Source organism: Tauraco erythrolophus, chromosome 3 (genome assembly GCF_009769465.1).
Source record: "Tauraco erythrolophus isolate bTauEry1 chromosome 3, bTauEry1.pri, whole genome shotgun sequence".
NCBI lineage: Eukaryota > Metazoa > Chordata > Aves > Musophagiformes > Musophagidae > Tauraco > Tauraco erythrolophus.
Window position 1 is genome coordinate 10991608 of NC_141467.1, and position 25276 is coordinate 11016883.

The 25276-nt window shown below is 39.6% G+C and overlaps 1 protein-coding gene across 1 annotated transcript; it reads right to left on the reverse strand.

Annotated features, from left to right (window-relative positions):
- Positions 1-1284: 1284 nt before the first annotated feature.
- DEK (DEK proto-oncogene) lies at positions 1285-21756 on the reverse strand. The gene is made up of 11 exons (XM_086609005.1): positions 21653-21756; positions 19604-19750; positions 17776-17877; positions 17174-17283; positions 14935-15029; positions 12091-12211; positions 10654-10836; positions 7433-7565; positions 5438-5586; positions 4056-4124; positions 1285-3096 (listed from the first exon to the last, which is right to left on the reverse strand). Exons 2-11 carry the CDS (start codon positions 19737-19739, stop codon positions 3085-3087), a joined length of 1110 nt encoding a protein of 369 aa, XP_086465131.1. The 5' UTR covers positions 19740-19750; positions 21653-21756; the 3' UTR covers positions 1285-3084.
- Positions 21757-25276: the final 3520 nt, after the last annotated feature.

A 25276-nucleotide genomic window follows, 5' to 3' on the forward strand; every position in this document is an offset into this window, starting at 1 on the left:
AACAGAGCTAATAAACCTTATTGGAATCACTGTGCTGACTGCCAGAGGGATTATTTGGCCAGATTAAGCACTGGGCTCCAAAAGGGTTATTTTTAAGTGCAGCTTAGCAGTGGCTAATCTAAACCCAGACACGTTCCTAGATCTTGCTTTGTCATGTGCCTTGTAACAAGGATAATGCAGGAAGAACACAGATGCTCTAAGCAGCCTGCTCAGGTCCAAGAAGGCTATCAGTCTAGAGCTTCTGGGAAAAAGGGGGATGGCACTTAAAGCTGCATCTTCCCAATTTCATCTTGGTTAGACATGCTTAAGCAGCGTACCATGGGTAACTACACAACTCCTAAAGACATGTAACCTCTCGACTCAAAATTTCTACTCTTCCCTCTCCCATTTTCCTTCTCCTACCGGGCCCATACACTGTTACCTCAAGTGTCAAGCTCACTCCCAATAACTATTTAGATAAGCAAGTCATTCAGGTTAATTTTTGTGGTGTTGCAGGTCACCAACCAAAATACTGCACACCAATGACTTAACTGACAGAAGAGCCAACACGCTGGATTGTGGCAATTATGCTGTAAGCAATAACATCAATGTGTTCAGACTATTTTTCTAGAATACAATGGTGAGGACATAATCTTAAGCATCTGGAAGGTATATGCCTGAATACTTGATTCAGTTACCTTTTATCCAGTTGGCCAGTTTCTACTTTTTAGGAGCATCTCTGTACAGGATTTAGAGACCTGATCAGCTCTGTTTTTAATGTAATAGCATCAAGATAAGCAGGATGTTTTATTTACCTTGTAGTATTATCTTGCAGCCTTTTCCCCAGTTGTAGGAAGAACTGGAATCTTTTATCAGTTGCAGCCAGACTGGTGTGGATTAGCAGGGAAACAGCTCAAACACTTCTTCTCTGTTGAGAACTACATTGAGTTGTAGTTAAGAGATTTAAACAAAGTATTTGAAGGATTCCAAGTTAATTTCCATTCCAAAGTGGCAAGTAATGTGTATATACAATAAATAGAAGTACACTATCCTTGTGTAAGTTTTTGTTAGAATTTACACTGTAAGAAGTGTTTATACTTGGGAGTCTCTGATCTTAAAAACACTTCCTGACCCACATAATTAAAACTGACTGGCATATTTACATAAAAATCACAAGGCAATTCAAGTATTTGCAGAAAATCCATCCAAAAACCCAACAAGACTTGACACAAGTAACTTCCTGCTTTTAAGTGGGAATTGGAAACTTTTGATGTTTTTAATTGTAAATTAGAAAGTGTTCTTTATGCTAGATAGTTCAGAGAACAAAACCAGAAACAAACCAACCTCACAGAAGAGAAAAATCTTATCGTGGTACAAGGACGCACAGTTCAGCAATGGTATCTTTGAAGCAGCCTGCTGAATCACGCTTGAATAGTTTCTACCAGATGAGATAAAGACAACAACCTTGTTTCTGTATAGATTTTTCTTTACTATACATTTAAGCAAATGTCAGATCATCAAAACCGATTTACATTTTTGTGAAAGACATTTATTGAATACAAAAAACCCCATTACATTCAGCCTTATTATAAATGATTACACACAAAGAAATTCAAAAAGTGTGTGAAGATTAATAGTCTAACTGGCTGAACATTTTCAGAATTTAGATCGTTTACGAACCCTTATTTCTCAACTGTACAATAATAAAATTCAAAAAAATATGCTTTGTCTTTTCAGCAGCACTAGTCAGAGGGATTGTGTGCTCATGGCATTAATGGCAGATCACGCTTTGGCAACTATTAGTTTCATGATTTTAAGTATAGGACTTCTCATATTAACAACAAGGTGTATGGAGAACAGAAACCTAAACAACGAAAATTTATGCGAAGAGTTCATTTTGATCTGAAAAGCTGTGGGCCAAAGTTCAAAACTGCAGGCTTACAAGTACCATTGTTCATGTGGAGGCACCAAGGCTCAGGTTCAGAAGAGCTTTCCCATACAGAAGAGAGCTTAACCACACGTGTCAGCGCTGCCCAATTCAGAAGCCCCTCTGTGGACCTCCACAGGTATTGAGCCTCCCAGCTCGTATCCTGGACACACGCTTCTGAGATGCCAGGCCATCAAGTCAAGACACTAAAGTAAAAGATTTTCTGCAAAGTGAACTTTAGAAATTTCCCTATAGCCTTTGGAGAGATTTTATTTACTATGTCAAGCCATTGAAACACATGTATCTGCAGTCTTTTGTACAAAGTTAAACACTGAAAACCTTAAGTATAAAACTACAGTTTAGTTTCTGTACAAGATAAGATGGGAAAAACATTGTAAAACCTGAACTCATTTGTAGGTCTTGAAACTTCTGCATACCACTTTTCATCAAAGCCTCACTGCTGAACACTGACATTTCATGTCATAAACCCTAAAATAACAAGATTAAAAAACTGATTTGCACAAAAGAAATCTGAAATAACTTTATATACACAACAGAAAGCCTTTTGAAAGTACAAAAATAACATCTATATGCCAATTAGTTACCATGCTTTGACAGTTCTCTCAGTGCCTACACATGCAAGACAGTGATCTAGATTTAGAATAATTCTGCATCCGTAGAATGTATCAGAATATAAAAGACATTAACACGTGACTAACTTTTGTTGTTTTCAGAATGGATATGTATTCAAAATATCTTTATAACCAATACTGCAATATTCCAGTCTCTGCATGTATATGTGCAGAAAGCAGCTTTCATCTTACTTGATTTTAAAATCTCCTGCAAGCTAGTACAATCCACACTAAAAAGCTACGATGGTTCTAATGAATCTAGTTATACAAAGCAATTCAAAATGTACAAAAACTATAAAAAAGGGAACATTCATTGCCATGCACGAAACTTAAGTATGTTCAACTAAAAACTGCATCAAATGCAGGTTGTTTTTAAAAAAAAAATACACAGAGCAATTTACATCAACACTTAACATTAGATCAGCAGAATCAGCTCTGACTAAATACCACAAGGGTAAGACACATTCCTTTTGCTGGTGCCTATCAGATCTTCAAATCCATGGGAACATAAAACCAGGAATCTTCATTTCCCACAGTCAAATCAGATCATGAAATCAACTGAAATGAGAAGTGCATTAGTTTTCTCCTTTCTCTCAGTCCAAGTACATACAGCCTCTCCTTTTGTGTCAGACCATCAAGAAAACACACTCTACTTCTGCTATCACAAGAAAACAAGAACGTCTCTACGGCAGACAAATTGCTCTTACGCCTTTGCTGATAGTGACACATGTACGCACAGCACATTGACAAAACTATTTCTAGACAGCCATATATCAACAGCTGCAAATAAAGCCACAAGGGAAAGAAAAGTCACTTTGTTAACTCCACTAAGCAAAGCTCACTTCTCTAGTTCCATTTTTAGTTTTGGGGCACGCAAAAATAAACGAACTTAAAAGTTTTCTTACAAATTACCAACCACAGACTGGACAATAAACCCTTTGTCATGAGTACATTTTATCAGGCCTAATCTTCAGTGCAGCAAACTCAAAGGCAGCATTGTAACTGTGCTACACCAGGAGCACTCACAGAGAAAAAATATCTATCTTTATGCTCTTTTGCCTTCTCTCATTGCCAGAGCTTGCAGGTCTGTAAAGCTTATGCAACCTCATGCATCGTCACCTACGAATGTACGTGGTCAGTGCATGAAATATAGGGCACCTCGCAGCCAAGGCTGTAATTTAAAGCAAATGCATAGCTTTCAGAGAGTAAAAGTAATCAAAAATTATGACAGCTGTACTTTTAGTTCTGCTTACCAAAGAAATTCATAAGAGTAGTAGTGGCATGCTAAGAAAATGAGTCTGAAGCGGTTATTTTTGAAAGAGGGATAAAAAAGGGTGTGTGGGGGGGGAAATCAGAGCCAGAGTTGAGGTTTATCAGAGCACTAAACTTCCAGTACTATACAGGAGACTATTACAACTAGTGTGATAGGATACCATGCCACTTTCTAATAGGCTGAAGGAGGAAAAAAACCCCAAACAACCCAACCCAGGATGTTTTCTAAATGATAAAGTCTTTACCTCTTTGACTGTTTTTTTAATGAAGTCTTTCCTGCCAGATAAATCATAACTAGGATAGTTTTCATACACCTAAGTAAAAAAAACAAAACAAAACAAAAAACAAACCTCAAATTACTTTCATGCAATGTATTTTATGAATAGAAGGATCTTAAATAAAATTAGGGCAAAAATTGGTGTGGTTTTTCTAGTATTGCAACTGCCAAAACACCCTGTTAACTATGGAAAGTGACAAGCTTATTCTCCTGTCCTTATTTTGACCACATGAAATACTTAAATACAATTATTTTTTTATTTGGTCACAGACTAAACTGGTACTATAATTTTTCACATCAACAAATTGGAATGCTTAGCCTGCTGTGTCAGACAAATAAGAATTCTCCAATCTCTGTCTTCTATGCTAAGTAGTCAGACACACCTGCATTAGTGTAGGAAGCTACACAAATATCAAATCTCAATGCTTTTTTTTTTGATAATAAGTAAAATAGTGATCCTTTCAAGTGACTAATACAAGAGTCAACATATTTGAGTGCTATTGTACAACTTATTCTTTGCTTAGCTGGGTGGGAGAGGACTACACAAACAAAAAACCAGATGCCAACACTGAAAACCAACGCAGAATATTTTATTTCAGTATACCAAATTTCAGACTTCTAGAATGACTATAAACATGACAAAGAGTTTGTACAGAATATAAACATACAGTTTTCTTGTAATAATAACTTCTGGTTTAATTTTCTCAAGACAACTTCTTGGAAGTACCAGGAAAACAAGCACGTGAGTTAACTGACTGTAGAAAGTGTCAAGGTAACAGTATTGTCTGTGTTTTGGTCACTTTCCACCACCTTTTCCTTTTGTGGCCGCATGGTCCCTTCCTGGCACCTGTCCTGAAAATCAGTGGATTCCTTGCTGAACTGATTCAACTCACTAATTCAGCTGAGAACTATTCGTTTTTTTGCTGATAGATGAGAGCTGAATGGACTCATGAAGAGAATATATGAAGAACGAGAGCAAGGTGAGCAGGAGAAACATACAGAGAGCATGACACAGCCCACCTCCTTTGACAGCAGCAAGCTGCTGCACTGTCTCAACATCTCAAATACTTTCACTTTAATATGTGGCAGTTGTTTTGGAGGTAATACTGCTACTTTCCGTGTAGCTAATTCTTTGGAGACTTCCCTTCTACTGTTAGGTTCAGTGTTGCATATCTTAAGGTTAAAGCTCTCCTTGTTACAGCTGTTGACAAGTAAATAAATTAATGTGAAACTACTTTGTTTCTGAAACTTTGTGCGGAGCGCAAGCCTCCATTTCTGAAACAATGACAAAAGTCAGTTCACAGACAACCCACTGCCTACAAAGGGATTGCAAAAATCATATTTGCTTACCTCCTTGCAAATTTGTTTCATTGTGACCTCCTCCAAATTTGCATTGGCCAACAAGTTCTTGACAGTTTCCTGAAGTTCTTCATCTGTGGGTGGTTTCTTCAGCTTTTTAATTAAAGGTTCATCATCTGAACTATCCTCGGACTCACTTTCTAAATATGAAGAATAAATTGAATTGTAATAAAAGATTTAATTTGTCTGATGCAGATGTTTTCCCTTAAAACAGACATCTTGACAGACCATCCATTTAAAACCAAAGCTAATGCTATCAGTACTACGTTTATTTATCAATCTGCATCATTGGTGATGCACTATCAGTTTACAAATCAATATGTACTCTAGAAAGTATGAGATTAATTAATCAAACTAAAAAGAAACGTTTATTACAGCAATCCTAAATTGAGGTATTATGGCCCTAAAAAAAGTACTTATTTGCTTTAAAAAGGAGTTTGGATTTATTTTTTTTACCTCCAGCAGCACTGCCCACTAGGGTTTTGTAATTTTGCAATGCTGTATTACTGAACATGCTATCAGAAACACCATGACAACAAATGAGGAGGATCAAAAAGGAAGTGAAGAGGCACAGCACAGACATTCTTACAATCTTTTCCAGCAGCAAAAAAAAAAAATAGACTGAATGACTCCAGCATCCACTCAGTTCCTTTACTGCCAACAAGACAAAGTTCAGAGAAGATGCCAAACAATCTAGAGCTGACAGAAATACCTACTTAACATTTGATTTTCGTACTGTGAATATTAACTCAAAACAGACATGCAGTAGGAGTAAAGAAAACATTGTGCGTATATTACATAATATATCTAACATTTTTTAATTTTGTTGTTGTTGTTGTTGATGACAAGATAAAGCACACATACACAGAGTCGGCCACGTTAGTACTGCCAGTAGCCAATCTGGAAATACATGGAGTTCAGCACAGGCCTGTTTACTTCACTGAGAAATAAGGCTATGAAAGAAGTTTAACATAATTCTATGTCTAAGAGTTTAACCATTCCTTTTCTTAACACACTGACAAGCAGAGTAATTAACCTGAACTGATGTCTGTGCTACAGGACACATATGCCAGTGCTGGCACTAAATGAAGATGTTTGCAGTATGGATATATGCTGCATTAGTAACTCACACTACAGCTGTGACAGAGACATGGCTGTTACCTCACAGAGCGGCTGAGATTTAAGGCAGAAAAGGACCTCTGGAGATTATCAGGTTTGAGCCTGTACTTGTCACAGGGCCAGCGTGGAGCTGGTTGCTCGGGGCCCCACCAGGCTGAGTCTTGAACATCCCCAACAACAGGGGTTCTGCAGCTGCTCCAGGCCCCGTTTCTGTGTGACCACCCGCATGGTGAAGCTTTTCTTCCCCTAACATGCAATTGTCATGTCAATGACAAAGAAACCAGTCTGTCCCCACCTGCACTGCTACCATCTTTACACAGAAATTAAGGACCTCAATATATGTATACCGTTTACCCATATCGTCAGATATGAGAAAACCAATACAGCAGGATGCACGTAGAACACCCATATTTATGTCAATAAAAAACATATCAAGCTGCTCAACAAAAGACATACACAGTGGAATATATACTACTGGGTCAATTGTAAGATTCACGTGAAGTCACTACAGAGAAACCAAAAGAATTTCACTAATGTTATTCCAGCAGAAAAAAGAATTTCACTAATGTTATTCCAGCAGAAAAAAGAATTTCACTAATGTTATTCCAGCAGAAAAAAAGAACTAGGCTGATACTCTCACTTTATATGCAAATAAAACATATATGTATGTACACAACAGAAATTACATAAAGTATACCCAAACCAAGAACTTTGTTAATTACTGTTGCAATGAAAGAAACACCAAGTAGCAAGTCAACAATTCACCAAATTCTGTTTTCTTTCACAATTAGGTACAGAGACTGCTTTCTAATAAGCATCCAAGTTAAGCTACAAGACAATGTGTGATGAAAGATTTAAATAATTTACCTTTTCTAGAAGTGTTCTGATTTTTTTTAGTAGTGCTGCTATCCGCCTTCTTGACATTCGCACCCTTCACAGCTTTCTTGGTTTTGGAAGTCATCTTTTTAGATTTTTCTCTTTTAGATGCTTTTCTAGGAGGCTATGAAGAAAAATAACAGAAGATTAAAATTATGGTTTCTACTCAAACAAATTGTACCCCCTTTCCAAAATGAACATTATCCTTTCTGTCAATAAAAACTAAATCAGCAAATTTAACTACTATATTTTTCTAGCAATTTGCACCCCTATACCATAGGGGAATATGTCCACAAAGAGTATTCCTACATTCTTTTAAATTTCACGTTGTCCTTCTACATAGGACTCTTAAGCTCAAACAGCTAGAACTTTTTGATGATACTAATAGTTTGGTTGTGCTACAACTTTCCATTTATAATTACTCATAATTAGCTTATCAAATCACTTTAAAGATGTTCCTTTCAAAAAGGACAAGGTATGCTGTATTCAATTACTGCTATAGCTCTCTAAGACTACACACAGCTAATTTTGCACCAGTTGAGGAAAACTGCATCAGCTAATCCATAATTTGGTCAATTATTGCAACTAATAAATTAAAAAATTATTGCATTAAGTTAATATCAACAGAAGAAATCGAGAACATAAATACTTACAGTATACATGGATCAGTGCATTGGATTTTTGGCACAAATTAAATGCGTGTATAACACAAAATCTTTAGATAACACTTGTGACAAGGCTGAAAACTTTCCTCACAGAAACAAACATGGAATATTGACCAGGAATAAACCATACTTCAGAGAAAGAACATCATAAAACATAACAAATTAACTAACAATAGTTATAAAATTCGTAATTCTGATTTATATTTAAAATGGAAGTGTAGTCAACTGAGCAAACTATCACATCTAAACAGTCGAGACTGGTTCATATAACTTAACTGCTTCTCCCATTATTACCCGGTGCAACTTATGAAACTAGTATTTAATAAAGCAGATTATTTATATTGGCTTGCTCAGTTACAGCTGCACTCGCTCTGCAGTGTTAAATGAAGGATAAAGACTTCCACAGTTGAAATCTCCCCATTTTTAAAAAGAGTTTGTAGTTTCTAACTTGTCAGCTTTCGAGTTTCTGCTAAAGCTCCATCACCAGCTACAAAGTCAGAAGTTAAAACCAGCACTCAGATTTCATTTTGGTGGGGTTTTTTTTTTTTTTTTTTTTTTTGTTTTTTTAAGATTATGCTCCACCAGGACACAAAAATATTTTGGATATCTTATGCTTCCAAGTAACTGTAAGACTTTTTGTCTGTTTGCATTATTTAAAGAAAGAGTTGTCATCAAGAGACACACGCAATTCTCAGGACAATCCATTCCAGCCACTCCATGCCTAAGATTCCAACAGAACTGAGGCAGCAAAGCAGATATGCTGCCTACATCTTTCCACCTGTAGTACGTTAAAGGGTGTCATAAAGCTAACTTTTTTTTTTTAAATGCTGCAATCTTAAACCCGCACAATCGCAGACATTTTCCACTTACCCATTTCCCATATTCAAACTAATTTGACATACTAGTGTTTTTGTAATAATTAAGCTTTTACTCCATACAAGTCGACTTCAGTTTCTGAAGACTACAATCTACTCAGCTATTGTCTGGCTGATGTATCTAACTCCTACCTTCTGAAAGAAGGCAAAGAAGATCCAGCTAGAACAATGGGGTTTACTGTGAGGTTTGTTTGTTGCATTTTTGTTTGTTTGGGGTTTTGTTTTTAAATAACTGAGTTCTTGAAAAATGTAAAAGACAGCTCCTGCCTTTGAAAGCACTATTCCTCTCCTCACAGTAGGAAGACTGCATTGCTGAAGAGGTGAACAAATATGAAATTAACTTTTAGTCAGCCTTCTTTCAGTTTGCCATTCATGAGGAAAGACAAAGGCAAACTAAGAATTATGTTTGTTTCATGGAGGCATGGGGAATTTCCTTGAACCATCTTTTTAAATTATAACTAACTCCTATGAAAATGACAGTGACAAAATAAACTGTTAAAAGTTACTTAAATTGGCCTTTCAACAGAAGATTTTTGTTACTATTTTCCATAGCTCAGACTATTTAGATAAGTCTGTCACACTTCCACTGCAACAGACAGAAGGTAATCCAAGTAAATTATAGCCTTACTATAGTCTTACATTATAGCCAAATGTTCCATAGCTTACATAAAGAATTTCCTTAGACACCGACAGTTGCCTAATTGCTGTTTGTTGCAGGACTCTGATTAAGATTAGAAAGGCAGTCTCATCTAAATCAAAATATAGGATAAGATGGAGCCTGTAGCTCCTTTTAATTTCTTTTTTCCAGGCTTCAGGCGTATAGACAAATCAGTGTACGCTTTGTACACAAATCAGCTGTACACTTTTACCGGCCCTCCATGTTTTGTGGCTCTTCTGTGGTCAAGCACAGGACTGAAAGGGAACACACAGGGAAAGGTATTTTGCATTTAAATGCAAAGTTAACCTTATTTTTCTCCTACTACGCAAGGCCAGAAGAAGTATCAAAGAAAACAGAGATGAACAGAAAATACAGTGAGATGAGAACACTTTGGAGATTACAGGAATCTTTGCAAGGCTGCTTACTATGTTGCTCACTTTATCTCCGCAATGCAAGACACAGAACTCTAAAAGAGATTAGGACATAAAATCCAGGAGAAATATGGAATCCAGATCCAAAACCAATACAGTCAGGTAGGTCAGGGACCTTTACTGAATTCAAAGTTAAGTCCTAGGTATCCAATCAAACCCTACACAGGAAAAAAAACACAGACAGATGGACAGATAGCTATTGGGAGGGAATTTTTAGGAAGTTACATTAATAAAGTCATCGCAAGATGATACAAGAAACACAATTAATTATGTTTGAAATCCTGGCTGCCCCAAAACAACATATAGCAAACAGTTTTATAAGGTGTATATATACATTCAAGAACCAGAACCTTTGCCTCTCATCATATTGATTCTCTAGCTTTATGCACTAAGAAATTACGAAAATCTCTTCTAAACTGTGGATGTGTTCCCTTTTCTTTCAAACCATTCATTCAGTTAAACATCACTTACCCCCCACGTCTACGTGTTCCAAGAATTACCAGTCAATAACAACCACATAATGACAAATTGCAGACAAATGTTTTTAGCCCTATGTTGAAAAACAAACAAAAAACTTCGTTACCTCATCTTCACTTTCTTTTTCTTCCGAAGAGTCATCTTTTTCCTTCTTTTCATCTTCTTCACTACTGGATTCATCTGACAAGATCTCCGGGCACTTGGTGCGTTTTGCTTTTCTCGTTGTTCCAGTGCTACTGCGTTCTTTTTTGCCACCTTTACTCGGTGTTTTTTTGGACTTCGGCAATGGCTGAAAGACGAGGATGTGTGTAATCCAAGCAGGAATACAAAAGTGAATTTTAAAAATACAAATCTCTTCAAATCACATGAAAGAACAGTAAACAAATATAGAGGTTTCTAAGTCTTGATACCAAAACCCAGGACTAATTTATGTACTACTCTTAAGTCATAACGTTTTGCGGCAAGCAGAAATTCATTACAGAGATGGAGCTGAGTAAAATGAAATTTCAGTTGTAAGCTAAGCACGCCGTCCACTCCCTTGGAGGGTTTCCCTGCTCATGGCAGAGGAGTTGGAACTAGATGATCTTTGAGGTCCCTTCCAACCCAAACCGTTCTATGATTCTATGATTTCCCTAATCGAACAAATCTTCAAATGTTGGGGGTTAGGGAAGGGAAGCAAGAAAGAACAATGTAGAAGGAACCTTTTATCTACCTATGCCCCTACAACCAATAATCACGAGATTTTTCTTCTGGTAACAAATTAGCTGACAACTCTTTGGAACACTTAAAAGCAGGAATTCTGTCATGTCTTATGCAAAATCGCATTTTGCTGTCACTCAGTACCAGTGTCCCTAAGGCAGCATGCAGACTCCTTGTTCACATCACTCACCAGTGTTTGCTGGGAATAAATTCAATTTCCTAAGCAACAGTCTAACTGGATGTATCGCTTTTAGATTAAAAACTGAAAATCCAAGATTAATAATAGAGTTTAGTAGTCTTGGTACCTGAATCTAATGCACTAGCACATAGTAGTTAAAGCAAGTTTTCCTACCCTTGCAACAAATTCCATTTTGTGATGGCCAAATGTGATCACACACACTTGTCAACTTGTAGCATACCCAGGTAACACTGACAGCTCTTTTCCTCTCCTTTCATGTTTTATTTCCTTGCTCTGACACTTTTTTATTTTTTCTTTCCCGCTCATGTTATGTCTACTCCCCTGCATTCACCCACAAAGCAGATGCCATTTATAGTATTTGGGTATGGATGTCTCCAATTCCCTTCATGTGTTGACTACATACACACTATTAGCGCACAAAAGTGTAACAGGTGCACTTACATGTAAGCAACTAGTTTCTAAGTCTTCACCCCATTATGGACGCCTGCAGAAGAGCTACTCTCTTTCCAGAAGCCATTCCTACTTCAGGAGGTTAGAGCACTAACTGCATCGCCACTGGTAACACGCAAATAATAAGGAATAGAGACAGCTACATTTTTCATCAGAATAGAGCTATAAAAGCGAGCATAACAACGTGCATCTCACCTTGCCTGAAGATTTTGGGTTCATTAAGAAGTTTAGGATTCTGGTTACCAGCTCACTATTAACTCCTGATCTTTCCAAGTCAAGAACTTCACAGATACTTTTCAACATTGCATTTCTAAATCTGGGAAAAAAAAATATTCAGTATCACATCCTAAACAATCGGTCAACATTTGACTCCTAGAAGCTGCTATCTGGTTTGTGTCTGTAACCTGACAATAGACATGAATATATACACTTAACTACATTTCCAGTTCCAGCTACAGTTAAGCAAAGAACCACCATCATACCACATCAACCAAAAAAAAAATTTCCAAATCCACATATGTGTGAAGTAGGATATGTAAAAGAACTTATAAGATCTTAGTAAAAAAAAATCTTCCCCAGAATCTCTCCTAATCTACCACATTGGAAAGAATCAATCTTGGAAAATAAATCCAATGGGTACAAGACTTGAACTCTAAGGGGCAGGGAGTCTTCCTTTATTTTCTCTGGTTCCTTATCCCTTTACAGAAGTACCTCTGATGAAGATAGAAGGTTAAGAGAAACTCTGACATCCACCCCCTTTACTCCAACAGGATCTTGAAACAACTGTCCCACTTTATCATTTGTCCCACTGGTATTGAAAAAAGTGGAAAGAAAGAGTCAAATCCTGTGAGGGTGTGACATCAGAATGCAAGCTTAGTGAGATTTTGAAAAAAAAAAAACAACAAAAACAGTAACAACAAAATCACCACCACACAAAAAAAACACCCTACTTATTCTGCTTGCCTCCCTTCAAACGCTTGCACTTTCCTATTCATTCATTTTGTACAATGCTGCCTGAAAGGTGGATTTCATTGTCTGACCATTTTTTACAAGTTTAACAGTTATTTTTGGTAATCAAAGTCAAAGGAAACTTATTTTTCATTGTTTATTTAGAAAGTCAGTGCAACTATTTCATGGTGGCCTACAACTTCTCTAAAGTAGCATTTAGTTTCAGACTTTAAACTCACAGACTTTCAAGGCAGCAGAACAACTTTGTTCTCCCATGTTTTAGGGCACAGGAACAGGAAATCTGGTCTGGCATGTCTCCCTGCCTCAAAGTATAGTTCTCCACCACCCCTTCCAAAGACGAAGTCAAATCTTTCAATTGTTTTCCTAGACAAGGTTATAAAAAAAACCATTTGCACAATCTTTACGTGCAGAGACTTCCTGTTTAGCTTTTGGGGATACATCGAATACTTGTGAGGTATTCCTGCAGAATTAGAAGTCAGTTTCTTACATTTTAAGACAGTAACACTGTCAAGTTAAAACCATTTAACTTGTTAACAGATTTTAAAACTGCATAGCATCGAAGTTTCTGTTTCAGCCTTTCAATATCTTGTATACTGAATTTGGGATTTTATGGTGCTATTGCTGCTTTAACTTATGACTTGTGTTACACGTGGCATTTGTCCTTGTATTTTAGCTTAGGTTGGAACTAACAGATACAAAGAATAAACATCATCTCCAAAATACTTTCATATTTTTAAAGCTTTGAAGATGCATCTGTAGGTCACAGCAAACAACGTACTAGAGCATTAAAACACAGCTCAAGTGTGGAATAAACAAGAGCACACAAGTTCTGAGACAGTAACTTCCACAGCAAATAGCTTTAAGTTAAAATCCAAGAACTCTAATCCACACAGCAACCTCAACCCTCATTCTTTTTAGTGTATAACCTGAACAGTAAGATTCTGCAAAATAAATCTTGTCCTTTGTTCGATGCTGTTGAAACATGATGACATGCAAGTGTACAGTGTGGGCAGAAATCAACCGCATAGTCAGAATAAATTAATCAACAGCGTTCCATATATAGCTTTGAACAGCAGGAGAAAGTACCACAGTAACAAGCACACAGGGCTCAGTCCCTTGATAGGAGTGAAAATGTAACCAGTATTCAGAATATTTGCTGAAGACTGAAGAGTAACGAAACTTAACTAGCAGTTCTTTCATATGGAAAAAATGAAAGAAAAGTGCTCTTCCTATCTTATTTTGTGACCTTTTGCAGATAAGGGGAAACATTACCCAATTAAACCAGTGGGAAATGGTCAAAACTCTCATCCTGAAACAGCCTGTCCCGTAAATTCACTTGTATTTGACACACCCTACTCCTAGGAAACTGCGTATCTCAGGAATGAAGATTTGCAAATTCCAAATTCTGGAAGCCTTTCCACAATCAACAAACTGACACACACAAAAAAGTTTTAGAATCAATTGTGTAGAAGTTATTAGTTCTTTCATTTGTTACAACTGGCTGCACAAATATGCAAGGGCCTTTTTAAACACTTTAAGTGAAAACCAAGTTGCAGCAGCTTCTCCTGTTAATAGAGAAGCAGCTTATGCGGGGAGATGGTAAAAAAAGGGAAAAAAAAGATTTGTCAGACTAGCTGCTACAGCAATTCTAGGAATAATACTGTATGTTTAATATACAATGAGAAAAAACGGCTTTGATTCTGAAGGAGGAAGGTTTTGAGGCATAGAAGGATGCAAGTTTGCACCACAAATAGAGCACAGTGTATTCACAACACTATGCTTGCCCTGGGGAAAAATGTTTTCCTCTCATTTGGCAAAAGAATCTGCTAGCTAGCATGCAGGACTGCAGGAACTGTGAATAAAATATTCACAATTTAACTCGTACTAATACATTTCAAGTTGTCTTAAGAGATCACCCCGTGTGATGAAAAAGAGCTCAGACATAGAACAGAGCTTTAGGAAACAGCTACTCAGATTAAAGTTTAAATTTAATCTGAAGTAAAATTTTGAAAATAAAAATGAGCATTTAGCAGGAGTCAAGCTATGTTAAGTAGCAATAGAGATCATTACTTTTTTAACATTTCTTCCTTCTTTTTGTATTGGTCACTTCCTTTTTCAAATGGGAACCCGCTGAACTGACCCACATTCTTCTTTAGGGAAGCAACCTAGAGCAGAACACACAGATTACTTTCCATTGCAAGTATTTTAAGATTTCGTCCAACTCCATTTGTTAACTTTTCACACAAGAAAAAAAATCTATTCTGGCATTTACCTTTCTGCTGACAAAAAGTTATACCCTTTAAGTTATAACCTACATGGATTATGTCTGTCTTTATCTCATGACAGCCAAACTACAACAGTTCAGTTGCCTGTTGCATACTCGGTACCATGTGATTTGTTATAGAATAGTGAATTTTATTTTTGCTACATAATCTGCTAAAGCAGATTTCCTTTATATGCTTTTCTAAAGTCTTACATAGGACCACGATAGTACTTTTGAACCTCTTCTTTAGCATGACCAATTTTTGGATTTACATACCACCCAATTTACAAGTTTTACCATTATACCTGCAGTCTGAACAGGGCTGAACTTTCATTGCGACAGCCCTGGTAATAGGAAATTGCTCCCATCAAGATCCCAAAAATATTAAGTTCTTTGTTTTCACTTCATTTCCTTTTACCAAACTAGAAGTTTAAAAACATCCCCAAATCTTCTGAGATCTTTCTAACACTATTGAGAATAATTTGAACTCACTTTCAATAGTTCTACAAATTTTGTTTCTGATGTTTCTCCATTAGTTTACAATTATTTACAAATAGCAGTTGTGTCTAACTAGTGTGATTTAGGAGCGTTAAAAATCAATTTACAATTACATAATTTGCACATCATTATGAAACTGAGTAGCCGCGTGTCTAGCAGATGATTATTTATTATTGATTGCTAATAATAAATCAATAAATCACTAATAACAGTATCATCGAGTTGTTAGTTTCTTATTAGTGTATTGCATAATCAATAACCAATACAGTCTCTTAAATCACTTATGTGTCAGAGATGCAATGTGAAGTGGGAAAGATAGACTTTGAGGTACCAGTATCCCAGTATCTCCACCCAAAGACGGCAGAAAAGCATTACTGCTTTCCTGAAGAATACACGGATGCAGTTCAACAACTTCCACAGTAAAGCCACTTAAATCAGAAAGTTACATGGTTCTGACATCGCACCCTTCCTATCAAACAAATTCTGCTTTCCTATCAAAGAAATTCTCCAGTCTGGTACGTCGTCATGCTGAATAAATCGCGTCACTCACAGAAGCAGGCTTTAATGAATGTATATGGTTCTTCTTCTGAATACTCGAGGCAACAGACCTTTCTTTGCCATTTGAAAAAGCACTGTGTTTGCAGCAGTGGTTGGAGATACTACAGCTAGCATGCATCTGTGCTAGTACTACTCCATTTCTGGTTCCTGTGCTAGCTGTTCAAGTTTCCAAAATACACAAAGAGATTAAAAACAAATTCCTATAAATATGCTAAGTGTATTGCAATAGTAAAATTTAATCTGCCTTAACTTCTCATCTGTTTTACCTCTATTAGAAAGAAAATAGGTCGTATTTACTCTGACATTTAAGGCACGATCACTGATACATAAAAGGCTCCAAGAAAGATTCGCTATTATATTTTAAGTTTCATCCTTAAATACAAAAGTGAGTATATCAGTTTTTTATCTAAGACAACTAAAATATTAGTTAACGTGACAAAAATCACTACAAACATTTTATATACAATGTAGTTTTACTCTCTACTGCTTTTTGCAAACTAAACAAGAAAATGACTAGGTAATTAGCAATGTATTAAAACCAATTAACAGGTTTCGAACATAGAAGAAATAGAACTACTAAGGAAAAACTACGTTGAACAAAACTACATGGAGTATTTTGACTATAATCTGCATGTCAGCAGCTTTTAGTATGTGAACCATAAACTACTTCCAACTCATCCCCATAAGGTAAATCACCCCTCCTCCAATAGAAGTGGTTTGGGGTGTTTTTTTAAAAAAAACTTATATATTCAAGCAGACCTACAATTCAGTACACCTTTCCATAGGATTTTTATAGTAAGAGTAGTTTACTGGAGTTAGAAAAATTATGGGCTTCCTTCACTGGTCTTGCAATATTCATTTTTTAATTAGTTTGTAATAAATGACGCTTAAGAAGTAGATCCACACATGCAAATGTCACAAACTATACTACAAACACTTTCACTACACATGAGAACTAACAGATACACAAGATTAATGTTAAGTTCTTACAGTGCCTGGCCTGTTGTAGAGGAGTTTGTGCAGGTTCCTAAGTTCGTCTGTCTTCTTTTTACTCAGAAAGAATTGTATCCTTTCAATTTCACAGAGTTTTTGTCCTTTTCCTGAAACAGTTAAAATCAATTATGCTATTCATCGCATTCATATTTACCTATGTGTTTACAACTTTAAATATCTACTGTTTTTTAAAAAAAGCAAAGAAGTTATCTCAGAACAGCATCAGACATTCTAACAGGTCAAACATCAAGCAGGCCTCTTCCTATCTTGACAGTCTCCATCTGCCTTACTTGACACTACTTAGAATAGGGTACAAGGACGTGGCATCTCTTTTTATTCCAGTTGCTCTTGCCTTTGTTAGTGGTGACTAGGTACGGAAGATCCTATTCCAGGAGAGTTCAAACATTATATAATTTCTATGGTTTAAATTGATGCTACAGAATAAAAGAGGGTTTTCATACAATTTTGGTAGCCTTATTATTTTAAAATGTATGATGACTCTTAAGTTAGGTCTCATCTACAACAAATCATTTGAGCTTTTAAGAGGTTTCATTATCATTCCCAACACTCTCAATTCTTATGTGAGAGGACAAGCTTACCTGGTGTAATTGTAAAAGGTTCCTTTTGCAATGAGGACACTTGCATGGTCAGTCGGTCTACCTTCTTTTTCTCCCTTTTTCCTTCAACAATGAGACTCTTTTCTACAAAAGACAGTTTCCTTAAACAAATATTTTTCACTGCATGAGGAGATTCCACTGTAGTGACAGGCAATACAACACTGAATCTTTGAAATGGCAAACTAAAAATGGATAACGATCTAACCAGGTACTACGACACTTTCAAACCTTGGGCTAATAGGTCAATGGGATTCTGTGGAGGTGTATATTGGAGTCTCTAGTTCTTAATCACAGTCCTGCATCCCACCTAACCTCAAAGACAAGACTGGGTATTTCCTAAAGGGAACTTCACCCCACGATGGAGACTGCAGTACTATACATTTCAGAAACCCATCCTTTTCTCCCTTCAACAACTTTCTGAGCTACAGAACTGACATTGTTTGCACAGTTTCCTTCTGGGATGCCCCAGTCCCTACATGCACAGCTCCACTTCAATTCTAGTACCACCAGATGGGCAAAAGCAGAGTCCAGCACATCTACAGACACTTTCTCTTTCCACTATTGGACTGGAGGATCCACACATATCAGCAGGAGAGGCAGAAGCACAAGCACAGTGGGACTGCACTACACCTCACAGGTCTACGCAGTGTGGCACTCCACAGGGCACAATATGAGTGTCACAAATACTACAAAAATACTATTCCCAGTAATTCTAGTACTGCTTAGCAATGAATATATTTAGATTGTTTTATGTATACATTGTACATCACTAATGATACCATGTCAGGAGAAAAATCCAAAGATTGACCTAAATGTTTCATACTAAATACTTGATCTCAAATCACATATCAAATTATCCTTAGTGCTAAACAGATGGGCTCTCCTAGCTTAAAAATGTGGGTGAACATCATCAAAACTGCATACATACCTGCTGAAAACAGAGCAAAACATACTTGTGTGTACACAACAAACAGCTGTTTCTAAAAACCTAGTTCTAATTACTCTATTGTTTCCCAAACAGCATGATCTCTTTTCTTTCTAGTACCTTTCCTCAAGACAAACCTCAACTTTTCTAAGAATTCAAGACTACCAGCAACTTGATTTTCACTGGGCCATACTGCAGCTCTGTTTACATGGATGCTTTCATTTGCAACATAGGCACCTAGAGATTTCACAATGGAAGTTAACATTTTTGCACAGTAGTTCCTTCATCATATCTTGTATTCCTTAACTATCCTCTTCAATTACATGCCACCACACAAAACCTGCCTTGCTTGCTCGTCTTATGGTATCGCCAAGATTTTTATTAACAAAAATTAGTCAAATGGAATTCCTCCCCTCCAATGTAATTAAATTTTGGTACCCGGTAAGTTGATTCACAGTAGTTAAGCCAAGACATCTGTATTGTTTCCAAAGTTATTGCACAGATTTTTCAAGTTTCTCTTTTGCAAAAACAGATCACTTCAGAGTGTTACTGGAAAAAAGGATTCGGTTTTGGATATGTGATTTTATACGAATAATTTGATAAAAGGATGCTTCCTCTTATAATCAACTAGAAGGTTATTATAATCAACCAAAAAAATGCTAGTGTAGGAATCCAGGAAGCTGGCAATTCCTTCAATCATTCCTGAGGAACTGTTTCGCATGTTGCCTGTTACAGTTTACTAGAAAGTGATTTACGGCCCATGAGATAGATGTACCATGGAATCTCCTAAACAATAATTGTACAATTAGCTGAGATCACAGGAGACTGCATTCAGTAAGCTTGACATTTTTAATGGACAACTTATTCAGTGGAAAAAGCACGTACCCTTTTCTTCTTCTTCCTCTTCTTCCTCCTCTTCATCTTCATCGCTTTCCTCAGCTTTGTTTTCAGTTTCAGGTTGTTTCTCATCTGCTTTTTCAGACGACATTGTATCTTCTTTTGATGAAGCAACAGAAGACATGGCGTATGGTTCTGTAAAAAGCAGTCAGGGAAACTATCATCAATACAGCGTTTTACATGAAAAATACAGGAATCCTGCTTTTTAAAAAAAATCTTCTTGCATAGCAGAAGCAAGGTCACAGTGCTCATATTGTGACTGTACACATCCTTCAAGACACTGAAGTATTCTGCGTAAACACAATACATAAAATCTTTCAGGAGAAGTTATTATCCACTCTGCAACCAGCCTGGTTAAGAACAGTTGAAAAGGTTATCAGTTCTTTCCACACCCAAGTCTTGAAGCTTGCTTTATGAGATGTTCAGAAACACCCACTCAAGGCAGCTGATGCTGTTATCTGTTAAGAACGGTAATGTTTTAAGATATCACAATTTTAGTGCACCGTATTATAAACTCAATAGTTATTTCTAATTACAGTTAACTATGCATACGAGTTTCCTAACAAGTGAAACAAACTACATATTTAGAAGAGAAAAGGTAATAGAAAAATAAAAAATAAAAGCTACCAGCAATTGGGGAAAAAAGTTAACACTGCTTTCAGAATTCAAACAGCCACAACATCTTAGGACTTGAAAACACTTTTTGCTTTTAATCTGCAGATCTACAACAAAAAAAGAATAAATGCTTTGTACTTAGCATAATTAAGAGGCATCTTTTCTTAGTATTTGAAATAAGTGGCTTAAACGTTAACTTTAAGATTAAAACATCTCACTTTGGCAAGTACTATTTCCTTACTGACAGAGAATGCCTATCTAACAAAGGAAGATAACTATGTTTGTTCATTTCAGAAAAATTCTAGCTTTCAAAAGTCTTTTGCTGTTTACAAATCTGGAACAGAATACAGCATCAGCTGTATAAGCCCTTGTGGAAAAAAAAGTCAGAATTAACCATTTCCTTTTTCTAATATTAAAGCTGATACCATCTGCAAGAGGCCACACTCAATAAACAATAATTAAGTCAACTGCTTATACACAATATTAGCAGGTGCCAGAGAGCAGCAGCACTCCCAATGACAGAAAACATAAGTTATATTACTAACAGTAAGGGGTAAAAGAAAGTTTATTCCTCTTTGTTAAATCACCGCAAAAATTAAAAATAATCTCTTTCAGAGTATTACTGTCAATATTTCATTTGACACGGAAAAGCAATCTGACTTTTTCACGACATTACTGTCTGAATTTTAATAGTCCGCACAAGTGAAACGCCAAGCAAAGTTACTACTGCGTGTCATCTTTCCCTCCTCTTCCGACGGGAGCAGAAGGGTATGGGAAAGTCAGAGACTTTTTAGCATTTCAGCGACAAGGTCCGTGAGGACGACTTGCCTAGGGAAAAGCAATACTGGGATCCACCTTCAGGGAGACTTAAGCACAGGATATTTTTGGCAGGGATAGGGTATCTGGGAAGCTGCCCCGAAGATACTCGTACACAAAGGCACCTCCCACCCTTGCCCAGGACTTTTCAGACACGGACTCGCCACCTGTCCTCTTCCCGACTCGCGAGCCGGAGGCCGGGGAAAGCGACGACGATGGGCAGCGCCCGGAGCAGCCGGGGGCTAAGGAGAAGGACGGCGGGGGGAGCGGCGGGCACCGTCCACCTCCCCGAAGCAGCAGGCAACGAGACCGTTCCGCTCCCCCCGCCGCTGCCGGGCCGTAGGGCGGGACAGAGCGCCCAAGGAACGCTTCTTCAGGCGGAAAACACAGCCCGCCGCCGCGCGGAGGCCTGAGGGAGGCGGCTCCGGCGGGTCGGTGACAGCGCTCCCGGCACACGGCGTCCCCCCAGCGGCGCAGCGGCCCCGCTTCGTTTCCCCTCGTCACCCCCGCTCCCGGCCTCACCGGGCCGCCCGGCCCGGCGCGGTGAGGTGCGAAAGGCGGGAGGGCCCTCTCCAGCACCGTCACGGCCACAGCGGCAGGACCCACCTCAGCTTCAGTCCCGGCTGCTGGCTCCTTCCTCGGGCGCGGCTGCGGCACAACCGGCGGACGGAGGCGACAGTTACCGGAGAAGGGAGGGAGCGGGGCCGACTGGCGGCCCGGCGCACAGCGACACACACACACACCCCCCCCGCCTCAAGGCGCGCGCTCCGCACCCCGCCGCCGGCCGCTCTCCCGCTCCCGGAATCAACAAGGTTTTCAAAATGGCGGGTTCCCGGACGCGGAGAAGGAAGCGGGAAGGCGGCGGCCAATCAGCGCCCGCAGCGCAGCCGGCACGGGGAGCGTGCGCGCGCAGAGGCGGGGGGGGGGGCGGCTGTGGTGGTGGGGCGTGCGCAGTGTGCGCCGGCGGTGACGTCAGGCTGCGTGCGGGCGGGGCGGGGCGAGGCGGGGCGGGGCGAGGCGAGGCGAGGCGAGGCTGGGCTGGGGCGGGGCAGGGCAGGGCAGGGCAGGGCAGGGCAGGTGGCGCGCTGCGCGCCGCGCGCCGCTGCGGGGGCCGCCTTCTCAGCTGAGGCGCGGAGGGGAGCGGGGCGCGGGCAGCACCTGCTCCGCCGCCGTCCGCGCTTCGTCGGGCCGTGGTTCTCCGCGGGTGCGGGTTCAAAGCGCCCTTTCCCTCCCGTGCGCTTTTTCCGTCCTGCCTCCTTCGTTCCCGCGCGGGCGGGACGAGCTTGGCGGTCCCGGGTTACCACAAGGGCCCGGTCGTCCTTCCTGCGCGGCGGCCTGCCAGAGGTTAACACATCACCCTCAAAGCAGAGAGGAGGCCTGGCAGGGCTTAACGTGCCGTCAGCAGGAGTCAGGAGTACTGAGAAATGCTTTGTACTTAGCATGTTTATTTGTTTGTACTGAGCTGAGAAAGCATGTTGGAGAAGGAAGTAGCCCGAGCTAGCAAGTGCTGGTGACTCTTGAAGCCATGTTGTACTGACAGCAGCTTTTTGGCTAGCGTGAGTAGTTGTAGGTGTGTGGCTCTTACTTTGGGAGGGACCAGGTAAAGGGGTAAGAAGAGGGAGGAAATGAGAGAGACGTCACACAATGTGAATTATTAATCTTATATAAAGCATAGTCACGTAGAAGCAGTAATAAAACTAGGAAATAAACGTAATACAAATACTACAAAATAACAGAATTTGGAATAGGAAAATACTGGGGAAATACTACAATACATATACTGTGTACCAGAGGAAAGTCTAGGAAGTGTATATTAACCTCCAATTTAGGCAGCAGAGATGCAGATTCCTTTTTTTGAAAGCTTTTAAAACTGGTGCAATCACAGACAGTGGTGGTCTTAAAAGGGAAAATGTAAATTATTTACCAACAATACATAATTAGACAAGCCTGAAGTTAACAGGCAATAAGGAGAGAAAAATATCCCGTTAAGCCATGGGCTACACAAATGATACAAGACACATGTTTGAATACAACAGACTACTCCCTGTAAGATGAATAAGTTTGGACTACTTCAGAATCATGACAGAAGTCATCCAAAGGCTGTGCGTCAGGTTGTGATGATAAATTAGGCAGTCATTTTGTAAAGAAGGATAGGTTTACCCAATGGAGATGATTTACCTAATTACACTACCTATGTTCATGTCCTACACATATCACATTAGAGCTGCATCTTGAGGAAAAATAGAAGATAACGGCTTCATTGATCCTTCTAGTGAAGACATATCGCTCTAGTTAGTAGCAGGCAGACCCTTGTATGTAGAGTGAGTCCAGTATTTTAGGAACTGATAAACTCAGTGCAGGTAAATTGCATTTTGTGCGCTGGCAGCCCAGAAAGCCAACCATATCCTGGGCTGCATCCAAAGCAGCATGGGCAGCAAGTCCAGGAAGGTGATTCTGCCCCTCTACTCTGCTCTTGTGAGACCTCCCCTGCAGTACTGTGTTCAGCTCCATGATGGTTTGATGTAAAGGGGTTCTGGTGGCAGGAGAGGGGATTTGTTCCCTGTGACTTCCCTGGTTTTGGAACTGGGTCAGACCCAGTTCTGGCCACCCAATCGGACTCCCATCCCCCTCAGGGTTGAGCCAATCGGCGCCTCTGCGAATTGCCCTATTTAAGTCCAGACAAAGGAACTGGAAAAGGTGCTTTGCCCAGGAGCGAGGAGAGGGGAGGAGGGCGCTGCCCCTGCTCCCTGGCCCCTGGCTGGGGTCTGCCCGTGCTGGGCCAGCGCCACCCACTAAGGATGACAGCGGCGGAGCCGCCAGGGGAACTGGGGGAACGCCCCGCTCCTGGGGTGCCCACCAGGCCCAGTTCACCCAGAGAGGACTGAGATCTGAGAGAAACGGTCACACTGACACCAGGTCAGTGAAGATGGAGCGGGACGAGGTGTGCCGGAGCTGAGTTTCCCTTGCAAGCGGTGGCAAGACAGCAGTGGCCCCGCTGCAGCCAGGATGGACTCGGCAGAGCACAGACCCACTCGCAGCCCATGGAGAACCCACATCGGAGAAGAGATGCCTGAGCCTGAGAGAGGTCGTGGAGCATGGGACGCACAACAAGTAACTGGTTTTGTTTCTTTTTATCCTCTCAAGTAACTGTTAATGTTTCTTTTTATCTTTTCAAGTAACTGTTAATAAATTGTTTTGTTTTAAGAAAGCTGAGTCTGTTTTGCCAGGGACCATGGTCAGTGGGTGCTCCCTCTGTTTTTGTCTCGACCCTCAGTACTTTTGTTATATTTTTCTCCTCTCCACTTCACTGCGGGGAGGAGTGAGAGAGCGGCTGTGTGGAGTTTAGTTGCTGGATCGGCCTAAACCACAACAAGCTCTGGAGTCCCCAACAAAAGAAGGACAGGGAGCTATTGGAGCAGGTCCAGAGGAGAGCCATAAAGATGATTCGAGGACTGGAGCCCCTCTCCTATGCAAACAGGGGAGGGGCTGTTTGTTTCTGTTCAGCCTGCAGAAGAGAAGGCTCCGGGGAGACCTTCAAGCATCTTTCAGTACCTAAAGGGGCAACAAGAAAGCCAGAGAGAGACTTTTTGCAAGGGCGTGTAGTGATAGGACAAGGGGCAATGGATTTAAACTGGAAGAGAGGAGATTTAAATTAGATATTATGAAGAAATTGTTCATTTTGAGGGTGGTGAGGCACTGGAACAGGTTGCCCAGAGAAGTTGTAGATGCCCCATCCCTGGAGGTGTTCAAGGCCAGGTTGGATGAGGCTTTGGGCAACCTGGTGTAATGGAGGGTGTCCCTGGCCATGGCAGGGGGTTTGGAACTAGATGATCTTTGAGGGCCCTTCCAACCCAAACCATTCTATGATTCTATGATTCTTCTGGCAGGACTTCAACAGCTATGATAACTAACTTTTCTTGATTCTATTTTTTAGAAACCTTCTCTGCCATTCATAGTATCTTCTTGATTTATAAGTTTATGGAGTAGTTTCAGTGTGGTGTTAACAGCTTAATAATTGGTTATTGCATCTCCTAGGCAGGATCAAGACTATGGATCAAAAAGACTTTTAGAAAAAATTTGTAAAACTAGAATTTGGGAGAAGAAAATGTCAGATGTATGTTAAAGGGAAATTGCTAAATTCAAGAAAAGAGGCTGAAACTGGTTTGTCTTCTCATTTTTACAATGAGTAAGAATGCTCGTTCTCAACATGCTGCTTTAGGATGCTTCACT

Excerpts from the sequence above, each read along its gene's own strand:
- DEK (XM_086609005.1), bottom strand. The coding sequence starts at position 19,739 with ATGTCTTCTGTTGCTTCATCAAAAGAAGATACAATGTCGTCTGAAAAA. Across the intron at positions 17,878-19,603 it reads AGAGGAAGAAGAAGAAAAGG|AAAAGAGTCTCATTGTTGAA; the intron begins GTACGTGCTTTT and ends TGTCTTTTGTAG. Across the intron at positions 12,212-14,934 it reads AAGGAAGAAATGTTAAAAAA|ATTTAGAAATGCAATGTTGA; the intron begins GTAATGATCTCT and ends TTTTTTTCCCAG.